A 21,641-nucleotide genomic window follows, 5' to 3' on the forward strand; every position below is an offset into this window, starting at 1 on the left:
TGATGTAGTCCAGTTTTTTTCCTCACGTAGATAAAAAGAAAACAAGTCAACCTTGACTCAACATTAGTTGATATCTTTATGCTTTGATTTTCAATACATCAACATTTACATACAATATGTGTATTTTTAATGTCAAGAAAAAACACATAAACCAACATGAGTAGAGTCTACACAGACTCTCACCAGTTCATACCAGTTCTCCCACTAGCTGTGTTCTCACACAGGAAATCAATCAATTATCACCTCATTAATCAACATCATGTCATCAGTCAATGCAAATGTTTGAGTCCATGTGTGTCCATGAGAGAAAGACACACACAATGATAAGTACAAAAGCCACATAACTGGCTTACTGTAATATTATGATGTCCTGTACAGCATTATAACCCTTCATCTATCCCTCCCTCCCTCCATCCATCCCTCTATCCCTCGCTCCATCCTTTATCCCTCCCTCCATCCATCCCTCTATCCCTTTATACCTCCCTCCATCCATCCCTCTATCCCTTTATCCCTCCCTCCATCCATCCCTCTATCCCTTTATCCCTCCCTCCATCCATCCCTCTATCCCTTTATCCCTCCATCCCTCTATCCCTTTATCCCTCCCTCCATCCATCCCTCTATCCCTCCCTCCCTCCATCCCTCCCTCTATCCCTCCATCCCTCCCTCCATCCTTTCTCTCACAATAACAACACAACAGTAAAGTAAAACACTGCATCTCACAAGGACTGGAATAGTCTGACTGCATTGACAGAGTTACGTTAGTTCCAGGGTTCAACGTATAGAATACAGACAGACGGACGGACGGACAGACAGACAGTTGTATGTACACACACAGGGCTACTCATCCAGCAGGGCAAAAGTCCTGACCTAAATTAGTCATCACTACCCAGAAACCCCTAGGGACTGTTGATTACATCACTAGGCCTAAATCAGGCCTGTCTATCACCCCATGGGTTTAACCACTTCCTTACCCTTCATCCCTCTTCAGACCCCACCCATCTTTCCCTTCCCTCAATCAGCACACTTTTTTTGCTCTCTTTCCCTCCATTTCTGTGTTAATTGACCAACTAACACCAGCCTCCCTTTAAAACAATGCAGCCAAGTAACCCAGACAAGTGCCCATCCCCAGCAGTGATCACGTCCACAGCAGCTGCTGCTGTGCATCTCACCACTCTCCTTGTCAGACTGTGGTTGTAGGACCGCAATAGTCCACTAAGGGGCGCCAAACAGCATGGCGGCTGTGTAAACTTACAGTAGATCAGTGTACACTCAAAGCAGAAGCTGCTCCAAAGCACAGCTCCAGACTCACCGTGGCCTAACCTTAGCAATTAAGAGGAAAAAGCTAAACTGACCTTGGATCAGATATAAGATAACTTGGTGATATACTAATGCATCCTGTAAATCATTTATTTCAGGTGATAATTCCAGTTGTGCTGGAGATTATAAAGGAAAATTAGCTACAACACTACCACAACAACAATGGGAATTACAAACTACTGACACTATATGCATTTACAATAATATATTATGTACATAAATTAATTAATGTATTTATTTATCAAGACTATATTAGTGTGAGTCACCATCATTCCTTTCTGTACCATCTTTCATTTAAAGAGATTTGCCCTCAGTCTTTTCCCTCAGTAATAAATAAATACTCTGTTGCAATAGATAGAGAGACAGAGGGAGAGGGCAAGAAAAGGGAGACAGAGGGGGAGAGAATGTAGAGTTGGGGCTGAGAGGGAAAGATGTAGAGGGAGAGGATGGTAAGGAGAGGAAGCCAGGAGAGGGGTGAAGAGAGTAGGGGAGGGGTGAGAGAGAGAAAAATAAAGAGAGGGGGAAGAGAGAGAGAGAGTACACTGAGGTTGAGGTGATAATATACAGTGTTCTGCTGGAATCCTCCTCTAGTCAGGGGTTAAAGGTCAGGTGAAGGTCAAGTGAAAGGGATTGTGGGACGGCCTCAGAACTGCTGCCAGTTGGTGGAACCATCATCATTGGCAAGAGGAGACATTGACCTGCATTATGGGGAAAAAGAGGAGAGCATTAAGGGGGGGAACAGAATAATGAAAGAAGAGAGAAAAGGATGAAAGAGAGAGGATTTTCCCCTTACTTTTCTGGGGCAGAGAAGTCTCCCCACATGTCCGAGCCGCCTGCAGGGTTGGGGTTCGGCTGCACCACAGAGTTGGAGTTACTGCTGTCCAGGTCTAACAAACAGCCTGAGAACAGAGAGACAACGATAGAATTAGGAATTAGAAAAATAATGTAATAGGATCTCTATGGAGACAACACACATCAAACCCTTCAATACACACCCTCTACTGCTTTCTCTACATTCATACTCTAACGACAATAGCCTTTTTTCTTGGTTAGCTCATAAAACTAAAATAAAAAACACCCAGGGCCCCATTCAATCCTTAACCTAATTACACAGTGGCATATAAAACATACACTTTTTCCCTTCAGTCAAATGAATTCACAGCATGGTTTGGGGAACTGTAAAAATAGTCTTCAACAATGGTAGCAAAAAGTGCTATACAGAAAAAGCAGTTACTAGGGTAACTGAACAAGATAAACAAACAGATGAATCAGAAGCAGCAATATAAAAACAGGGTTGCATTCAGGAGAACACAACGCTCTGAACGTTGCACATATAATTGTCTTGTATGGAGCTGACATCTTCCCTAATCTACATGCCAGAGCAGATCTATACTGAACAAAAATATCAACGCAACATGCAGCAATTTCAATGATTTTAATGAGTTACAGATCATATATGGAAATCAGTCAATTGAAATAAATAAATTAGGCCCTAATCTAGGGATTTCACATGAGAGGCCAGGTGCACAGCCATAGGTGGGCCTGTGAGGACATAGGCCCACCCACTTGGGAGCCAGGCCCAGTCAATCAGAGTTTTTCCCACAAAAGGGCTTAATTACAGACAGAAATACTGCTCAATATCATCATCTGTCCAGGTGGCTGGTCTAAGACGACCCCGCAGGTGAAGGAGCCGGATGTGAAGGTTCTGGGCTGGCGTGGTTATGCGTGGTCTGCGGTTGTGAGGCCGGTTAGACGTACTGCCAAATTCTCTAAAACAATGGGGGGCGGCTTATGGTAGAAAAATGAACATTCAATTCTCTGGTAACAGCTCTGGTGGACATTCCTGCAGTCAGCATGCCAATTCCACACTCCCTCAAAACTTGAAACATCTGTGGCATTTTGTGTGACAAAACTGCACCTTTTGGAGTGGCCTTTTATTGTCGCCAGCACAAGGTGCAGCTGTGTAATGATCATGCTTATTAATCAGCTTCTTGATATGCCACACCTGTCAGGTGGTACAATTGCAGTATCTTGGCAAAAGAGAAATGCTCACTAACAGGGATGTAAACAAATTTGTGAACAAAATTTGAGAAAACTAAGCTTTTTGTGCATATGGAACATTTCTGAGATATTTTATTTCAGCTTATGAAACATGGGACCAACACTTTACATGTTGTGTTTATTTTTTTGTTTATTATATACACTATATATACACAATATGTGAATATCCCTTCAAATTAGTGGATTCGGCTACTTCAGCCACACCCGTTGCTGACAGGTGTATAAAATTGAGCACACAGTCATGAAATCTCCAAAGATAAACATTGGCAGTAGAATAGCCTTGCTGAAGAGCTCAGTGACTTTCAACGCGACACTTTCATAAGATGACACCTTTCCAACAAGTCAGTTTGTCAAATTTCATCCCTGCTAGAGCTGCCCCAGTCAACTGTAAGTGTTGTTATTGTGAAGTTGAAACGTCTAGGAGGAACAACGGCTCAGCCGCGAAGTGGTAGGCCACACAAGCTCACAGAATGTGATCGGCGAGTGCTGAAGAGCGTAGAGCATAAAAATCATCTGTCCTCTGTTGCAAAACTCACTAACGAGTTCCAAACTGCCTATGGAAGCAACGTCAGCATAGGAAGTGTTTGTCGGGAGCTTCATGAAATAGGTTTCCATGGCCGAGCAGCTGTACACAAGCCTAAGATCACCATGCAAAATGCCAAGCGTTGGCTGGAGTGGTGTAAAGCTCGCTGCCATTGGACTCTGGAGCAGTGGAAACGCGTTCTCTAGAGTGACAAATACACTTCACAATCTGGCAGTCCGACGGACGAATGATGCCAGGAGAACGCTACCTGCTCCAATGCATAGTGCCAACTGTCAAGTTTGGTGGAGGAGGAATAAAGGTCTGGGGCTGTTTTTCATGGCTCATGCTAGGCCCCTTCGTTCCAGTGAAGGGAAATCCTAACACTACAGCATACAATGACATTCTAGACAATCCTGTGCTTCCAACTTTGTGGCAACAGTTTGGGGAAGGCCATTTCCTGTTTCAGCATGACAATGCCCCAGTGCACAAAGAGAGGTCCATACCGAAATGGTTTGTTGAACACCATCGAACACCTTTTGGATGAATAGTAACGCCGACCACGAGCCAGGCCTATTCGCCCAACATCAGTGCCTGACCTCACTAATGCTCTTGTGGCTGAATGGAAGTAAGTCCCTGCAGCAATGTTCCAACATCTAGTGGAAAGCCTTCCCAGAAAAGTGGAGGCTGTTATAGCAGCAAAGGGGGGACCAACTCCATATTAATGACCATGATTTTGGAATGAGGTGTACGACGAGCGGGTGTCCACATACTTTTGGTCATGTAGTGTATATCTGTCTGAACAACCAGTAGCATTACACCTCGCTGAACGTGGCCCAAAATGCTGTTCACCTACCTGTGTTACTTCCCCCTGAGAACATGTCACTTCCTGCTGAGAATGTGTTGTTTCCTCCTGAAAATGTATCACTACCCCCTGAAAACGAGTCACTTCCCGCAGAGAATAAGTCTCCCCCTGAGAATAAACCTTCGTTGTCATTGGAGGAGCTTGACATAGGGGGAGGGGCTATCTTGGCACCACCACCACCAGGTGGAGGAGGGAGGAGCCCAAAGCCACCAGCGCTCTGGGGGCGGGACTTGTCTCTCTTTCTGCCTTGCTGAGAGAGGAACAGAAAGAGAGAGGGGTGACGGGTGAGAAGGAAGGAGAGAGGAATAGGTGTTTGAGTGATAGCTGGACAAAGCTTATAAACAGAGCATGGTTTTGCAACATGTGCGTGCAAATGTGCATTTTCGCTTTTTAGTTGTTAAGCGCTAACCAGATGGTACCATGGTAGGAGTATTATGGGTATGAGTTGAGGAAGTTACCCCGATATTGAGAGTGATGGTCTGTCCTTCTTTGAAACCCAGGTCCAGTTTAGGAGTGTTGTCTGGAGTCTGAGACTGCTTACTGATCTCAAGCTCCTGTTTCACCCACCTAGAGAGAGAGAGAGAGAGACAGAGGCAGGTAGAGAGAGAGAGAGAGAGAGACAGAGGTAGGTAGAGAGAGAGAGATAGACAGAGGTAGGTAGAGAGAGAGAGAGACAGAGGTAGGTAGAGAAAGACAGAGAGACAGAGGGACAGAGGTAGGTAGAGAGAGACAGAGAGACAGAGGTAGGTAGAGAGAGACAGAGAGACAGAGAGAGAGAGAGAGAGAGAGAGAGAGAGAGAGAGAGAGAGAGAGAGAGACAGAAAGACAGAGGTAGGTAGAGAGAGACAGAGAGACAGAGAGACAGAGGTAGGTAGAGAGAGAGAGAGAGAGAGAGAGACAGAGAGACAGAGGTAGGTAGATAGAGACAGAGAGACAGAGGTAGGTAGAGAGAGAGAGAGAGAGAGAGACAGAGAGACAGAGGTAGGTAGAGATAGACAGAGAGACAGAGGTAGGTAGAGAGAGACAGAGAGACAGAGAGACAGAGGTAGGTAGAGAGAGACAGAGAGACAGAGAGACAGAGGTAGGTAGAGAGAGACAGAGAGACAGAGGTAGGTAGAGAGAGAGAGAGATGGCAATGTTAACACATGTTTCCCATGCCAATAAAGCCCTTGAATTGAAATCGAATTGAATTGAGAGAGAGAGAGAGAGAGAGAGAGAAAGAGATAAATACAGTAAACAGATAGAGAGAAGGAATGAGTGTGCAAAAGGGACAGAGAGATATAGCTAGTTATAACATTTCAAGCGTCTTTATTATTTTGAAAAATGTTATGTGCATAATGTTTGCTGTTAATTTGTGATTGTTTATTTCACTTGCTTTGGTAATATAAACATATGTTTTCCAGACCCTTTGAATTGAATCGAGAGTTATATAGTGAAACAGATGACAGGCTATTACTAATTCATGTCAGTTAGAAGTCAACATTCTAGCTCTGAGCTGCACTTGTTTTGCAATTGTTAGGAGTTTTTATCTCTGTTGTGACAGCTGTAAGAGCAACACACTTGAAGTGGTCCTGCAGCGCCACGTTGAAGTCAAACGAGTCTCCTCTGTCCCCGAACCCGATGCCTATGAACGCACTGCGACCTGAGAGACAGGGGCCAAAGAAGAACAACAGACCAATGTAAATTACAAATCAAATCACTTGGTACACACACTGATCCTAAAACAGAGACATAGCACAGTGAGAAACAACTGATCGTGTACTCCAAATGCTGTAGTAGAATACTGTTTCATACTACACACTCAAATGATCCAACACATACCTTGTTCTTACTGTGGTATACTACTACTACTACTACTACTTTATACTGAACAAAAATGTAAACGCAACATGTAACAATTTCAAAGATTTTACTGAGTTACAGTTCATGTAAGGAAATCAGTCAATTGAAATAAACGAATTATCCCCTGATCTATGGATTTCACATGATTGGGCAGGGGTCCAGGCATGGATGGGACTGGGAGGGCATAGGCTCACCCACTTGGGATACAAGCCCACCCACTGCGGTGCCAGTTCCAGCCAATCAGAATAAGTTTTTCCCCACAAAAGGGCTTTAGTACAGACAGAAATACTCCTCAGTTTCATCAGCTGTCCGGGTGGCTGGTCTCAGACGAGCCCACAGGTGAAGGAGCCAGATGTGGATGTCCTGGGCTGGACTGGTTAAACATGGACTGAGGTTGTGAGGGGGGTTGGATGTACTGCCAAATTCTCGAAAACAAAGTTGGAGACGGCTTATGGTAGAGAAATAAACATTAAATTCTCTGGCAACAGCTCTGATGGACATTCCCGCAGTCAGCATGCCAATTGCACACTCCCTCAAAACTTGAGACATCTGTGGCATTGTGTTGTGTGACAAAACTGACAATTTTAGAGTGGCATTTTATGGTCACCGGCACAAGGTGCACCTGTGTAATGCCGATTCTGTTTAATCAGCTTCTTGATATGCCACACCTGTCAGGTGGATGGATCATCTTGGCAAAGGAGATATGCTCACTAACAGGGATGTCAACAAATATGTGCCATTTTTCTTTTGATAAATAAGCTTTTTGGGCGTATGGAACATTTCTGGGGTCTTTTATTTCAGCTCATGAAACATGGGAACAAAACTTTACATGTTGTGTTTATATTTTTGTTTAGTATAATAACTGCTAATAGGTAAATTGTGAGAAAGTAGTGTGTGATACTTCTGTCCTTTCTAATTTGGCCAGATGGTGACTAGTGATGACAACCAACAACCCACCACTCTCATCCTGGATCCGAAGCACAAAGTACCGACTGGAGTCACTGACGGTTTCTATGGCGATGCCAGGGTACTCGTCCACTGGTGCCTGTGCAAACAGCTCCCCTGCAGAGACGGAGGGTAATTAGAACTCAGGCCTTATAACTAATGGTTTGAGTCAAGAGTCAGAGGGCAAGGTGGAGAAGTTAACATAGCCCTTTCAGATCAACAAGAAGTGCCCAGGGGACGATTTGGAATTGGGCACGATGATCTTCTGACTAGAAGTGCCTTGAGGTAGGCTAGGGGCTAGGGTAGGAGTTCCCAATTACATTCAGCAGTGGGCCAATTTTTCCTTGAGCGGATGCTCGGAACATAGTTATAAATAATTTGTACACTGGAAATTGACTGCAAGAAACAGATATAGTATTTGACAAAAACAGAATAATTTCAAACCTTGATTACATTGGGATACGATCACATATGCCTCTCTATTTATGCGTGAGAATACTTGGGAACAGATTTCCTACATTAAAATGACTTTGAGCATTTCCTGGTGATTTTACAGTCTTTTGTGTCCAAGAACAAAAATAATTATTTGTAAAAATGTAAAACTTGTGGGGCCAAATAAAATTTGGCCTGTGGGCCGCCTATTGGGTAACCCTGGGCTAGGGGCTAGGGGACGATTTGGCCTCTCACCAGAGATCTTGTCCTCCAGTTTGATGAAAGCCACTTTTCCCCGAGCCGTCACTCTCATGCGGCCTGTCCAATCAGGGGCGTCCAGCTTCCAATCCGCAGCCCTGAGGGAGATACAGACTGCCAATCAGAGATAATACTGACTGTATAGGTGTGTGTGTGTGTTAGAAAGAGGGAGACCATGTTGATAGCCAACCACCACACTTTGCTACTGAAATGAGAGTGTCTGGGCTGGTGACTAGGTTGGCAGTTCACCAGACCTGGGGTGGAATACCCCCTCATTATTATTACTCACTACATCACACAACAGACTCAGCTTTGTGCGTGGTCATGGCACGTTACTGGTGGTCAGCCAATCAGCTCCCAGGAGACAGATACAGTATGGAGCGCTGTCCAGTCAGCATGGAGATAGACTGGATCATATTAAAACACCAGCCAATGAACAAATGGGTAAATGCAACATAGTCACACACACTGCCAAACGTAGACTGTACCCTAACAGGACAGAAGTCACTGTCGACAAGAGATCGTTTAACGTACCCTCTTCAGAAAGTAATAGGATAGGCTACAACAGAGAAAATGCCCAGATAATCCTCAGAGGGAGTAAAAATCTCACCTAATCCTCTAGACCTTTAAATACCGTAGTACCCGCAAAAGCCCTTCACTAAACATTCGCCCCAAAGCAGAGTGCAGTCAAAGCGCATTCTGTAAAAAGGGCACACGACACGGTCACGTTTTCGCACTGAAAACAGGATTCAGTGTCATTGTCTGATACCGACAGGTGGACTACAATAATGACAGGTGTATTCTCCCTATCCATCCCACTACACACAACCTTGACATCTGGTGGTAGATTATTCCTCCCCAATAGAAGTCAACCAGTTTGCCTAGTAAACCACCTTAGAAAAAGCTATTGCGCACTGCAAAGGCGACAGAGACGACCATTATAGCCTTTATATGGGCTATGCATTGCCTTGATGTGGGGACAAGAGCTTTGCCTATGGGAACGTTTATATATCGCCGCATCAAACAATGGATGCTGGAGTCAGACCAGGGCAAGGTCACCGGTTGATGGTGACGGAACCGGGTCTCTTACCTGACTCCCCGGTTCGATGCCCGCGGCGGGATTCGGTAAACGTTGACGTCAGGTTTCACACACAGGATCGACTCGTATTCGCCCTCGGTCGCCATCTTGACTTTAATTCAATCGGTGTGTGGTGATCGTGCACGTTAACGGGTGCGAGAGCGTAATACACTGTGTATTTGCGCACATGAGGCGTTCACATCCATTTCTAATGTCATTTATCCAGATGAATCAACCATTGTCAGTGATAGTTTAGAGATCATTGTAATCAATTAGCCTAAACTTTATTTGATTGTTTATTGTTGGCTATGTGAGAGATAAAGAGCTGGTCAAATGTAAATAGAGGATAGGATAATGTCAACACAAAACGACTCAATCACAGTTGGAGGGAATGATTTAATGGATGTGTTACAAGACAGTACTAATGCTACAAATGGTAAAAATGTAAATCCCATGGATTAAATAACAGTATATAAACACATTATTGAGTTGTACAGTTGACCTATTTCAGTTATTATTATTTACTTTACCGTGATAGATTAAAGTGATCTTTACAGTAAAACACTGACAGATAGCACCAGTGGGAGGAGCAGAAATAAATAGCTCCATATCAGCATATATGACTGGGATAGAAGTGAATCACAGTCCAAGTAGCTCAAAAGCATCTCCCCAATCTTCTGCCTCACCAGGCTGAAATAAAAATCAGTAAATAATATTAGCCTACTAACTCAAGGGTACAGTGTGTGTGTGTGTGTGTGTGTGTGTGTGTGTGTGTGTGTGTGTGTGTGTGTGTGTGTGTGTGTGTGTGTGTGTGTGCCCCACCTGGAGGATGTCGTTAAGTTTCCTGGCCAGTTGAACAGAGTTCTGATGCAGTCCGTCCCAGGCCTTAAACACACGCTGTCTGCAAGCCACAAAGGTCTGCCAACAGTAGAAATAGTCTACAGGGAAGAGACAGAATTATAATGAGAGACGTACTCACACACCCACACACTCACACACACCCTCTCTACCTTCGTAGTTCATGACAGTGATCTGCACCCCGGCTCTCTGCAGCATGCGGAGACCCTCTCTCGCACTGCTGTCCTCCGGGTCACAGAAGTAGAGCCTGGAGACGTAGATCCTGAGGCGGAGGTTGGGGGTCTGGCTGAGGAACTGGGCCAGCCTGTAGGAGCAGTCTGAGCAGGGGGACCAGGAACAGAACCAGGTGACTGAGTAACACAGTCCCACACCGTCTGGAGCTCCATAACCCCACAGGCCTGGACACAGGGCGCCTGCTTCCAGGAGGCGCAGGAACAGCAGCTGGGGGGGGGGGGGGGGGGGGGGGGATAGTGATGGAGATAGGTGAGGAAGGTAGACGGGTGAGGAATGAGGGAGAGATAGTGATGGAGATAGGTGAGGAAGGTAGACGGGTGAGGAATGAGGGAGAGATAGTGATGGAGATAGGTGAGGAAGGTAGACGTGTGAGGAATGAGGGAGAGATAGTGATGGAGATAGGTGAGGAAGGTAGACGGGTGAGGAATGAGGGAGAGATAGTGATGGACATAGGTGAGGAAGGTAGACGGGTGAGGAATGAGGGAGAGATAGTGATGGAGATAGGTGATGAAGGTAGACGGGTGAGGAATGAGAGAGATAGTGATGGAGATAGGTGAGGAAGGTAGACGGGTGAGGAATGAGGGAGAGATAGTGATGGAGATAGGTGAGGAAGGTAGAGGGGTGAGGAATGAGGGAGAGATAGTGATGGAGATAGGTGAGGAAGGTAGACGGGTGAGGAATGAGGGAGAGAGTGATGGATGTAGAGCGAGAGATGAGAATGTTTGAGGAAGGATTATGTAGATAGAGAGAAAGGAGAGGTAATGCATGGACAGAGAGAGTGTAGAGTAGAATGACGGGAAAGAGAGTCATGAAGACAGGGGAAGGAAAGAAAGAAAATGGAAGAGATAGGAAAATATATGAAGACGGAAAGAAAGAGAGAAACTGGAGCAAATGACAGATGATGAGATTTGTTGCATGTCTTTTACCCCTTTCCTCTGTTTCCTCCTCTCCCTCTCTCCTCTCTCTCCTCTCTCTCCTCTCTCTCCTCTCATCTCCTTTCTCTCCTCTCTCTCCTCTCATCTCTTCTCTCTCCTCTCTCTCCTCTCATCTCCTCTCTCTCCTCTCTCTCCTCTCTCTACTCTCTCTCCTCTCTCTCCCTCTCTCTCCTCTCTCTCCTCTCTCTCCTCTCTATCCTCTCATCTCATCTCTCTCCACTCTCTCCTCCCTCTCTCTCCTCTCTCTCCTCTCTCTCCTCTCTCCTCTCTCCTCTCTCTCATCTCTCTCCTCTCTCTCCTCTCTCTCCCCTCTCTCCTCTCTCTCCTCTCATCTCCTCTCTTCTACCCTCCCTCCCTCCCTCCCTCCCTCCCTCACCTCAACATGACAGCCGGACCGGTTGCGCAGGTGTCCAAAGTCGAAGGAGAGTGAGTTTGGTCCCACCCGCCTCTTGACCACGAAGCACAGGTAGGTTTCGTGTCGGCCCTTGGCCCAGCGCATGTTCTTATAGTGGTAGATAAACTTCTTCTGGGCCAACAGAACACTGAGACACAGAAAATAGGTTTTCACTCAAATACGTATTAGAGATGCTGGCAAATAAAAATTCATAAGCACACTGAGGCAGGCTTAAGGTGAATGGTTATAGCCACTACTATTGCTTTTCCCTCCTCTGCCCCTGTAGTGTCTTCTCTGGTGTGGAAAAGCCATATATTCTGGTTATGAGGACTGCACTAACTACTCAACACTTTCCTCTTCTTCTTTAACAAAACCACAGGTTTGGTTAACCATCTGTCAATGAACTGGTGTCTAACAAACTGGCCCTGGTTCTCTCGGTCTCAGTTTCAATCAGACAGCTTTCAGTGAAACTAGCGAAAGCTATTCAATACATTGTTGTCATCATCACCGAAACTTCTGATTGTGCTGCATAAGAGAAAGACGACAGGAGTGGTTTCATAAAGCATCATCAATAATAAATAGGACAGCAATCGCCAATTAGCAGGGATTAGTTTAAAAAATGTACTACACCATTAGTTGATCCCGTCATGTGATATTATATCATATAAATACATTTACTCAACTCATTAAACAATTAATACAAAAAAACAGATGTTCATTTTTACTCACCTGTCAAATTTGTTGATCATTTCAGAAGCCTAATTTGTCTCACACAGTCAATCAGGCGAGAGCGAGTGGTGTGATGAGTGTGGGGGGAGGAGGGAAGGGAAGGAGGGGACAGGGTAGATATATATATATATACCTATACGCTCAGTCAAACAGCTTGTGTAAAGAGGTGGCTCTGGTTGGATGGAGAGGTTTTTCAAAACAAGAATAGGGGAGGGGTGACAGCAGTACCAAAACTAGAACAGGGTCGTATAGATACAGTATACTACAGGACATTGTTCTTCAGCAAACAACGATGTAGGCCCACAAACTGTCAAACTAGATAAGAAATACTAGTTATACTAGATAGATACAGTCCGTGTGTTGATTATGACTAATACTAAACTGAACAAAAATATAAACGCAGCATGCAACTACTTCAAAGACTTTACTGAGTTACAGTTCATGTAAGGAAATCAGTCAATTGAAATAAATTCATTAGGCCCTGATCTATGGATTTCACATGACTGGGAATACAGATATGCATCTGTTGGTCAAAGACACCTTAAAATAAAGGTAGGGGTGTGGATCAGAAAACCAGTCAGTATCTGGTGTTACCACCATTTACCGCCAAGAGGCCCATGATCACTCTGGATGAACTGCAGAGATCTACAGCTGAGGTGGGAGACTCTGTCCATAGGACAACAATCAGTCGTATATTGCACAAATCTGGCCTTTATGGAAGAGTGGCAAGAAGAAAGCCATTTCTTAAAGATATCCATACAAAGTGTTGTTTAAAGTTTGCCACAAGCCACCTGGGAGACACACCAAACATGTGGAAGAAGGTGCTCTGGTCAGATGAAACCAAAATTGCACTTTTTGGCAACAATGCAAAACGTTATGTTTGGCGTAAAAGCAACACAGCTGAACACACCATCCCCACTGTCAAACATGGTGGTGGCAGCATCATGGTTTGGGCCTGCTTTTCTTCAGCAGGGACAGGGAAGATGGTTAAAATTGATGGGAAGATGGCTGGAGCCAAATACAGGACCATTCTGGAAGAAAACCTGATGGAGTCTGCAAAAGACCTGAGACTGGGACGGAGATTTGTCTTCCAACAAGACAATGATCCAAAACATAAAGCAAAATCTACAATGGAATGGTTCAAAAATAAACATATCCAGGTGTTAGAATGGCCAAGTCAAAGTCCAGACCTGAATCCAATCGAGAATCTGTGGAAAGAACTGAAAACTGCTGTTCACAAATGCTCTCCATCCAACCTCACTGAGCTCGAGCTGTTTTGCAAGGAGGAATGGGAAAAAAATGTCAGTCTCTCGATGTGCAAAACTGATAGAGACATACCCCAAGCGACTTACAGCTGTAATCGCAGCAAAAGGTGGCACTACAAAGTATTAACTTAAGGGGGCTGAATAATTTTGCACGCCCAATTTTTCAGTTTTTGATTTGTTAAAAAAGTTTGAAATATCCAATAAATGTCGTTCCACTTCATGATTGTGTCCTACTTGTTGTTGATTCTTCACAAAAAAATACAGTTTTATAACTGTATGTTTGAAGCCTGAAATGTGGCAAAAGGTCGCAAAGTTCAAGGGGGCCGAATACTTTCGCAAGGCACTGTACATATACATATGAGATGAGTAATGTAGGGTATGTAAACATTATATTAAGTGGCATTGTTTAAAGTGGTTAGTGATACATTTTTTACATCAATTTCCATTATTAAGGTGGCTGGAGTTGAGTCAGTATGTTGGCAGCAGCCACTCAATGTTAGTGATGGCTGTTTAACAGTCTGATGGCCTTGAGATAGAAGCTGTTTTTCAGTCTCTCGGTCCCAGCTTTGATGCACCTGTACTGACCTCGCCTTCTGGATGATAGCGGGGTGAACAGGCAGTGGCTCGGGTGGTTGTTGTCCTTGATGATCTTTTTGGCCTTCCTGTGACATCAGGTGGTGTAGGTATCCTGGAGGGCAGGTAGTTTGCCCCCGGTGATGCATTGTGCAGACCTCACTACCCTCTGGAGAGCCTTATGGTTGTGTGCGGAGCAGTTGCCGTACCAGGCGGTGATACAGCCCGACAGGATGGTCTCGATTGTGCATCTGTAGAAGTTTGTGAGTGCTTTTGGTGACAAGCCAAATTTCTTCCGCCTCCTTCACAAAGCTGCGCCTTCTTCACAACGCTGTCTGTGTGGGTGGACCAATTCAGTTCGTCCGTGATGTGTACGCCATCTCTACCATCTCTACCAACTACCATCTCCACATGTCAGGTGGATGGATTATCTTGGCAAATGAGAAATGCTCACTAACAGGCATGTAAACAAATTTGTGAATAAAATTTGAGAGAAATAAGCTTTTTGTGCAAGATTTCTGGGATATTTTATTTCAGCTCATGAAACATGGGACCAACACTTTACATGTTGCATTTATGTTTGTTCAGTATAGTTATATGAATCCATGAGTTGATTATGACTAATTAGAGAACCTCAGGAACAAATCCCTTTCACAATGCAGGAAACACAAAGTCATTATAGTGACCACACATGAGTCCAGGAGTGTTTGACGTGATTTGTAACCTTTTCATTTTCTCACCTACGTCAGTAAACTCAGCCAAATGGGTGGAAATTTCCAAAGGCGCTTCACTCGCTCCCCCAGCCAGTCACCCAGCCAGTCACCCAGCCAGTCACCCAACCCTCCAGCCAGTCACCCAGCCAGTCACCCAACCCTCCAGCCAGTCACCTAGCCAGTCACCCAACCCTTCAGCCAGTCACCCAGCCAGTCACCCAGCCAGTCACCCAGCCAGTCACCCAACCCTCCAGCCAGTCACCCAGCCAGTCACCCAACCCTCCAGCCAGTCACCTAGCCAGTCACCCAACCCTCCACTCTGGTTTTCCCAGATCAGAAAAAATGAAAACTTCCAGATACCTTCGCGCCTTGATGCAGACTGGGTTTACCACCCTTCCTCGTTCCACTCCACTCCTCCCCCTCGTCACCGTTTCCAGGCCCCAGAGTTGGGGTAGACATGGGCATTCCCCATAACCCAGAGGCCCTGACACCTGTACCTCTGATTTGGGTTTTGTGAGTGCATGTGCTTGCACGTGTTTTCCCAAAGTGTGTCAATCATAAAAACCGTAGGAGCTGTGAGTGACCTCTCACCCCAGGCTTCCCTCTCTGCTCCACTACCGCAGTGTGTGGCTCTCTCCCCTTACCCACAGTGTGTATAACTCAGACCAACCAGCCTTTGAACCATGAGATGTTGTCATCCATCCTCCTCCATAGACGAGGGTGTGTTCACTCTCTCTCCGGCTTTGTTCTGTGCCGTCGTTCTGTCTGTTTTTGCTCCGGCCTGGTCCCGTTCACTGCAGCTGCACGCATCCTGTGCCTCTGTTTCCCATGACTCCCCACTCCCCTCTCCCTCTCATGCACTCTGTGGTTTGGGGAATTCACCGTTTCCCAGGGTGGGTGTATTTGGAGCTCATCTGTACTGTGTGTGTGTGAGTGTGAGTGTGTGTTTGGTTGGCTTGTGGAGCCCATCTGTGTGAGTGTGTCATAATGATGATCTTTACACATCATCTGGAGCGGTTTTATCCACTGCCATTTACGTACCAACCACCGGTGGTGCGGTGCCCCAACATCAAGATTTACACTCCTCTGCAATGTTTGTCTGTGTGTGAATGTGTGCTGTATGTGTGTGAGAGTGACTCTATGTGTTGACAGCGACTAACAAAAGTAACCTTGTTGCACTATGTTTATTAAAGCACCTAAAATTCACTGTGCAAGTGAATGTGTCTATGGAATGTTACCATTCATAACCTCCAGTCTGTTTTAAATATGATCCTGAAAACGTGTGTGTGTGTGTGTGTGTGTGTGTGTGTGTGTGTGTGTGTGTGTGTGTGTGTGTGTGTGTGTGTGTGTGTGGTTTTAAGTAAGACATATGGATTATACATCACCATCTTCCATGGTTTGACCACAGTTTACCGAGGTCGCCTTTCGGTCACATATCAACTCACATGCACTGGCCCTACTCTCGTGCACAGCCCTCCTGTAACAGACAGTGTGTGTGTCAGAGTACAGTAGGTTATGGTAGACATGGCTGTGCATTTAACCCATAGTCAGGGGGGAACCAACCGGCAGCAGGATGTGCGAAGTCATACTTTCCGAAACCCTTCCACCCACCCACCCACACACACACACACACACACACACACACACACACACACACACACACACACACACACACACACACACACACACACACCGTGCAGAACCATATGACCACAGTCACAAACAGGCTTACTTTCCAGTAGCGTGAACTCACATCTGTTTCCTGACAACAATAATGGTTTCAGATGTGTTAGACTATATAAGGCCAGCTAACAGGTGTCTGCAGCAGGGCAGGGCAGCCATGGAGAGAGAGAACCATGAATCTCAATAATAAAATGATCTCATGCTCAACGGGAAGAATGAGGAAGACTGTTTCAAGGATAACAATTACTCCCACACTCACCATTACATCTGTCTGCACATTTCCTTCACTAATGTGCATGGCCACTGGTAGTGCTAAATGTGTGAGTGGGAGGGATATTTAATGGAGTTTACTGTAAACCCAGCACTACAAAGAGTTGTGGCATTGTAATGTATTTATTCTGAAGACTGTCTTTTGCACTGCAGAGAAATCACTTTATGTTACACAGAATCCTAGAGGCGTAGAGCTAAGGTTTTGTTCTGGTTAAACAGTTGAAGCAATCTTTGGTGGTTCTGTTTTCTTAAACTTTGTATTAGGGGAGATACTCCTCCCCCAAGACCACACACACACACCTCTAGTTGTTTAAATTACAACACTCCAACACTGTATGTCTGTAAGAAACAGGTTAATGTAGTTATGATACGGTCTGAGGTTAGCACGGTGAGCGCACGTTTATCTAACCACACTCTAATTCTGGTTAGCCCGAGACAGGGCTGAAGAGCAGTCACTCATACCCTTCCACCCACACACAAACTGACATTCACCTGCTAACAGCACACTTAACTACTGCTATAATTTACTACGAATGCCATGGGGTGTAATCTGTACCAGGGATAATATAGCTGACACTTGTGTCCTGCCATGTGACAGGTGTGCAGTGTGAGGAAGGATATTATGTGTCATTAAAGGGGGGGATGAGGATAGAGAGAGAGATGAACGAAGGAGAGCATGTGTTTTGCAGACTCATACAAAGCCACACACAGGTGCAGGTGAGGAGTGAGAGAGAAGAGGGGGGCGAAATAGAGAAAGGCGAACAGAGAAGTTCTGCAGACTCACATAAACCACATACTTCCTCACACACAGTAAATGTATACTCAAGTGTGCACAAAGCCCCGCGTACACACACATTTATTTGCAAAATCACTTATTAATAAAAACAAGTTTTTACAAATAAAGAGCCAGCCAGACATATAAACAGATATATTTTACATTGAATAAGAACTCAATGACAATTGTAAAAGCAATACATAAATAAATACATACTACAAATCAGGAGGAAAAAACATAATTTAAATTAGGTTCTGTTCACTAAATTGTCCATTGTCTTCCAACATTTTAGTTAGACTCTACCCTCATTATTGCCTTGATAAGAGAGGTAAGTCCCCCTCTTCTCACTGTATCTCTCCTCTTCTCTCTATTTCCCTATAGTATCTCTCCTCCTCCTCTCTCTATTTCCCTATAGTATCTCTCCTCCTCCTCTCTCTATTTCCCTATAGTATCTCTCCTCCTCATCTCTCTATTTCCCTATAGTATCTCTCCTCCTCATCTCTCTATTTCCCTATAGTATCTCTCCTCCTCCTCTCTCTATTTCCCTATAGTATCTCTCCTCCTCCTCCTCTATTTCCCTATAGTATCTCTCCTCCTCTCTCTATTTCCCTATAGTATCTCTCCTCCTCTCTCTATTTCCCTATAGTATCTCTCCTCCTCCTCTCTATTTCCCTATAGTATCTCTCCTCCTCATCTCTCTATTTCCCTATAGTATCTCTCCTCCTCCTCTCTCTATTTCCCTATAGTATCTCTCCTCCTCCTCTCTCTATTTCCCTATAGTATCTCTCCTCCTCTCTCTATTTCCCTTTAGTATCTCTCCTCCTCTATTTCCCTTTAGTATCTCTCCTCCTCTCTCTATTTCCCTATAGTATCTCTCCTCCTCCTCTCTCTATTTCCCTATAGTATCTCTCCTCCTCCTCTCTCTATTTCCCTATAGTATCTCTCCTCCTCCTCTCTCTATTTCCCTATAGTATCTCTCCTCCTCCTCTCTCTATTTCCCTATAGTATCTCTCCTCCTCCTCTCTCTATTTCCCTATAGTATCTCTCCTCCTCCTCTCTCTATTTCCCTTTAGTATATCATCTTTGTCTTATTTTCCACATTCCCTTCGTTGTCTCCTACATCACTTAAGGTCTTTGACAAACACCTTAGTGACATGGAAGCCCAGAAATGTCCTCTCTGGCTGCTCTTCATCCTCTTCTTCTTCCTCCCCATCGTAGCCCACCTCCCCCTGCAGCCTGTAGCCCAGCTTCCTGAAGAAGGCCTCTCCTACTGCAGAGGGGTAGGGGACGTGGGCGTAGACCCTCCTGGCCCCTGTCTGCCTCTCCCTCTGCTCCAGACTCTGGACCAGCAGTCTGCCGAGGCCCTCTCGGCGGTACCAGCAGCCCACCACCACCCTGCAGAACCTCCTCATCCCCAGACGACAGTCACCCTCCCTGGACACACAGCCCACGATCTCCCCCTCACAGTCCGCCACCCACACCTGCCCTGCTGCCTTCTCCCTCTCCACGTCTACGATCTCAGGAGACGAGTCTTTGTCCTTGTCCTCTGCCTTGGGTTTGGTCCTCCGTCTGGCCTTGCCCTTTAATGACAGATAATAATCAACTTTATTTGTGCAGCAACTCAGCCCAAAGCACGAAAAGTCCAAATCACTAAAACACCATAGTAAAACTGAGCAATGCATGTAACATCCACAACATACAGTACCTAAAGTCAAAGAAAAGAAAACCTACTTTAGCCGGTGGGGGTTTCCCACTGATCCTGCTATAGGGGTTGGGAAGGGTCTCGTCCTGCGCCCCTCGGTAACTGCTCCCCACATAGTCCCAGTAGGGCCGGCTGGTGCCCAGCACTCCGGTGGAGCGTGGCATGGTGAACTTGAGGTAGATGATGAGCAGGAAGACAGGGATGATGAGGGCCAGGATGAAGGAGTGAAGGAAGCAGCGGAGGACAGAAGAGATGGTGGCCAGGAGTAGGAGGCAGACAGGTCGAGTCAGGATGTGGAGGATCAGACGGTTTTCTGTTCCCTGACAACCCTCCTACAGAGAGAAAGAGAGGGAGGGAGGGACAAAGAGAGAGAGAGGGGTGGGGGAGGAGAAAGAGAGAGAGAGGGGTGGGGGAGGAGAAAGAGAGAGAGAGGGGTGGGGGAGGAGAAAGTGAGAGAGAGGGGTGGGGGAGGAGAAAATGAGAGAGAGGGTGGGGGAGGAGAAAGAGAGAGAGAGGGGTGGGGGAGGAGAAAGAGAGAGAGAGGGGTGGGGGAGGAGAAAGTGAGAGAGAGGGGTGGGGGAGGAGAAAGAGAGAGAGAGAGATAGGGGGGACAGAGAGAGAAAGGTGAGTGAGTGATAACCTGAAAATGTACTCTTACAAAAAAAATGGTTCTTCAAACAGTTCTCCTATGGAGACAGCCGAAGAACCCTATTAAGTTCCAGAGAGCACCTTTAATTCTAAGAGTGTAGAGAAGTGTGTGTGTGTATGTGTGTGTGTGCATAACTTTAAGGATAAAACACACACCTTGATGATAGCTTTGACAGTCTCGATGTCATCCTCCCTCATCCTCCTCATTACCACCTGATCTAGCTCCAGCTTTACCATGTCTGGACTTCACACACACAGCAACACACACACACACCCTCACTCACGCACACCTCATACAGCAACACACACCGGTCTGCAAATATAGAAAATCTCATGGTCACATAACACATTGCTTTGTACAGATACACCATTTGGTTGAATTTTGCATATTTGATTACATACAACACTACAATGACAATATACAGCGGAGTATTTACATTCTGGTTACCATAGTAGCTAAATGGTATAAAATCGTATTCAAGATGATGGGAATGTGGTGGGTTATATTTGATCCAGGCTATTTGGGGTTTGAGGCCATGACTCACGAGGGAAAGCAATCCATCCCTGTAACACTGTATATGTAGCCTGCATAGATACCTGGGCTGGTCTCAATTTGAATTGAAGTCAGCCAATTCAGGAAGTTTAAAAACGTTTGAAATAAATTGCTTCTACTTTTCAGTTTATTGAGAAGTCATTGAAAATAAATGCCCTTTTTTCCATTACTGGATTGTAATTTTTGTTAAATTCCTGAATTGACAGATACACAATGAAAACACATGACATATAGTAAGCTCCCTGTGATATCCCTCTATAGGTGGCTGCTTTGTGCAACAAAGTAACAGCACAACGTGTGTTACTACAATGTAACAACCGATGCGTCACACTGGCACAGGTTGATACAATGTGTCAGTTGTGAGTGCAGTGGCGTTTCCTCCCAAAATCAAGCTAAATAACGGGGGATTATTTGAGGGGGTCTGGAAAGGATTTGTCTATTGCATGGCCACACTACTTCTACAAGGCGTATCAACAACAAACAACGGGCCAAGAGACTCATTTAGACCACTGTTGGTCTTCTATGTACAATAAAATGGAGTTCGCAAATCAGTAATATGACAATTAAAAAGCAAACCAAAACACACGGTTTTCATACATTTTGAGCCTGTTTTAAACCCGTTGACATGTTTTAAATCCTTATATGGTGAGTGGAGAAGGGTTATTCATGCGCAATGTCTAAATAAACGTCGAATCTTTTCGTTCAACCCAGCCGAACCCACGTAGCCTACCTTGCAAACTTGCAGCGTTGGACCACCGCCAAATGCAGGGAAACGGATTTATATATTCGCTGTGTATTTATTCCTCAAAACGATTTTTCTTATGTTTGATTGAATGACTCGCAATACTTGCGTGGCCACCATGGCCACCTATTGCAAATATTGTGTTACGTAGTTTTACGTTAACATTTACTGTCATGAATGCGGTCTCTACGCCATTTGCATAGCGAGTACCGGCGCTGCAGAAAATTGACTAACCCGCTACGTGAATGT

At 45.2% G+C, this 21,641-nt stretch overlaps 3 protein-coding genes across 3 annotated transcripts; all 3 read right to left on the bottom strand.

Annotated features, from left to right (window-relative positions):
- Nucleotides 1–57: 57 nt before the first annotated feature.
- Nucleotides 58–9,481, bottom strand: LOC139421866 (adaptin ear-binding coat-associated protein 1-like). The gene is made up of 8 exons (XM_071172999.1): nt 9,331–9,481; nt 8,238–8,338; nt 7,563–7,667; nt 6,324–6,405; nt 5,222–5,330; nt 4,755–5,013; nt 2,111–2,216; nt 58–2,015 (listed from the first exon to the last, which is right to left on the bottom strand). The coding sequence occupies exons 1-8, from the start codon at nt 9,423–9,425 to the stop codon at nt 1,961–1,963; spliced, it is 912 nt and encodes a 303-aa protein (XP_071029100.1). The 5' UTR covers nt 9,426–9,481; the 3' UTR covers nt 58–1,960.
- A 220-nt stretch (nt 9,482–9,701) lies between these two features.
- On the bottom strand, nt 9,702–12,513 carry LOC139379567 (activation-induced cytidine deaminase). Its single transcript, XM_071122385.1, has 5 exons — nt 12,469–12,513; nt 11,722–11,887; nt 10,329–10,617; nt 10,141–10,256; nt 9,702–10,008 (listed from the first exon to the last, which is right to left on the bottom strand). The coding sequence occupies exons 1-5, from the start codon at nt 12,486–12,488 to the stop codon at nt 9,958–9,960; spliced, it is 642 nt and encodes a 213-aa protein (XP_070978486.1). The 5' UTR covers nt 12,489–12,513; the 3' UTR covers nt 9,702–9,957.
- A 5,935-nt stretch (nt 12,514–18,448) lies between these two features.
- LOC139421894 (N-acetyltransferase 14 (GCN5-related, putative)) lies at nt 18,449–21,534 on the bottom strand. Its single transcript, XM_071173031.1, has 4 exons — nt 21,381–21,534; nt 20,254–20,410; nt 19,479–19,781; nt 18,449–19,327 (listed from the first exon to the last, which is right to left on the bottom strand). The coding sequence occupies exons 2-4, from the start codon at nt 20,332–20,334 to the stop codon at nt 18,869–18,871; spliced, it is 843 nt and encodes a 280-aa protein (XP_071029132.1). The 5' UTR covers nt 20,335–20,410; nt 21,381–21,534; the 3' UTR covers nt 18,449–18,868.
- Nucleotides 21,535–21,641: the final 107 nt, after the last annotated feature.

This window comes from Oncorhynchus clarkii, chromosome 2 (genome assembly GCF_045791955.1).
Source record: "Oncorhynchus clarkii lewisi isolate Uvic-CL-2024 chromosome 2, UVic_Ocla_1.0, whole genome shotgun sequence".
In the NCBI taxonomy this organism is placed as follows: Eukaryota; Metazoa; Chordata; class Actinopteri; order Salmoniformes; family Salmonidae; genus Oncorhynchus; species Oncorhynchus clarkii.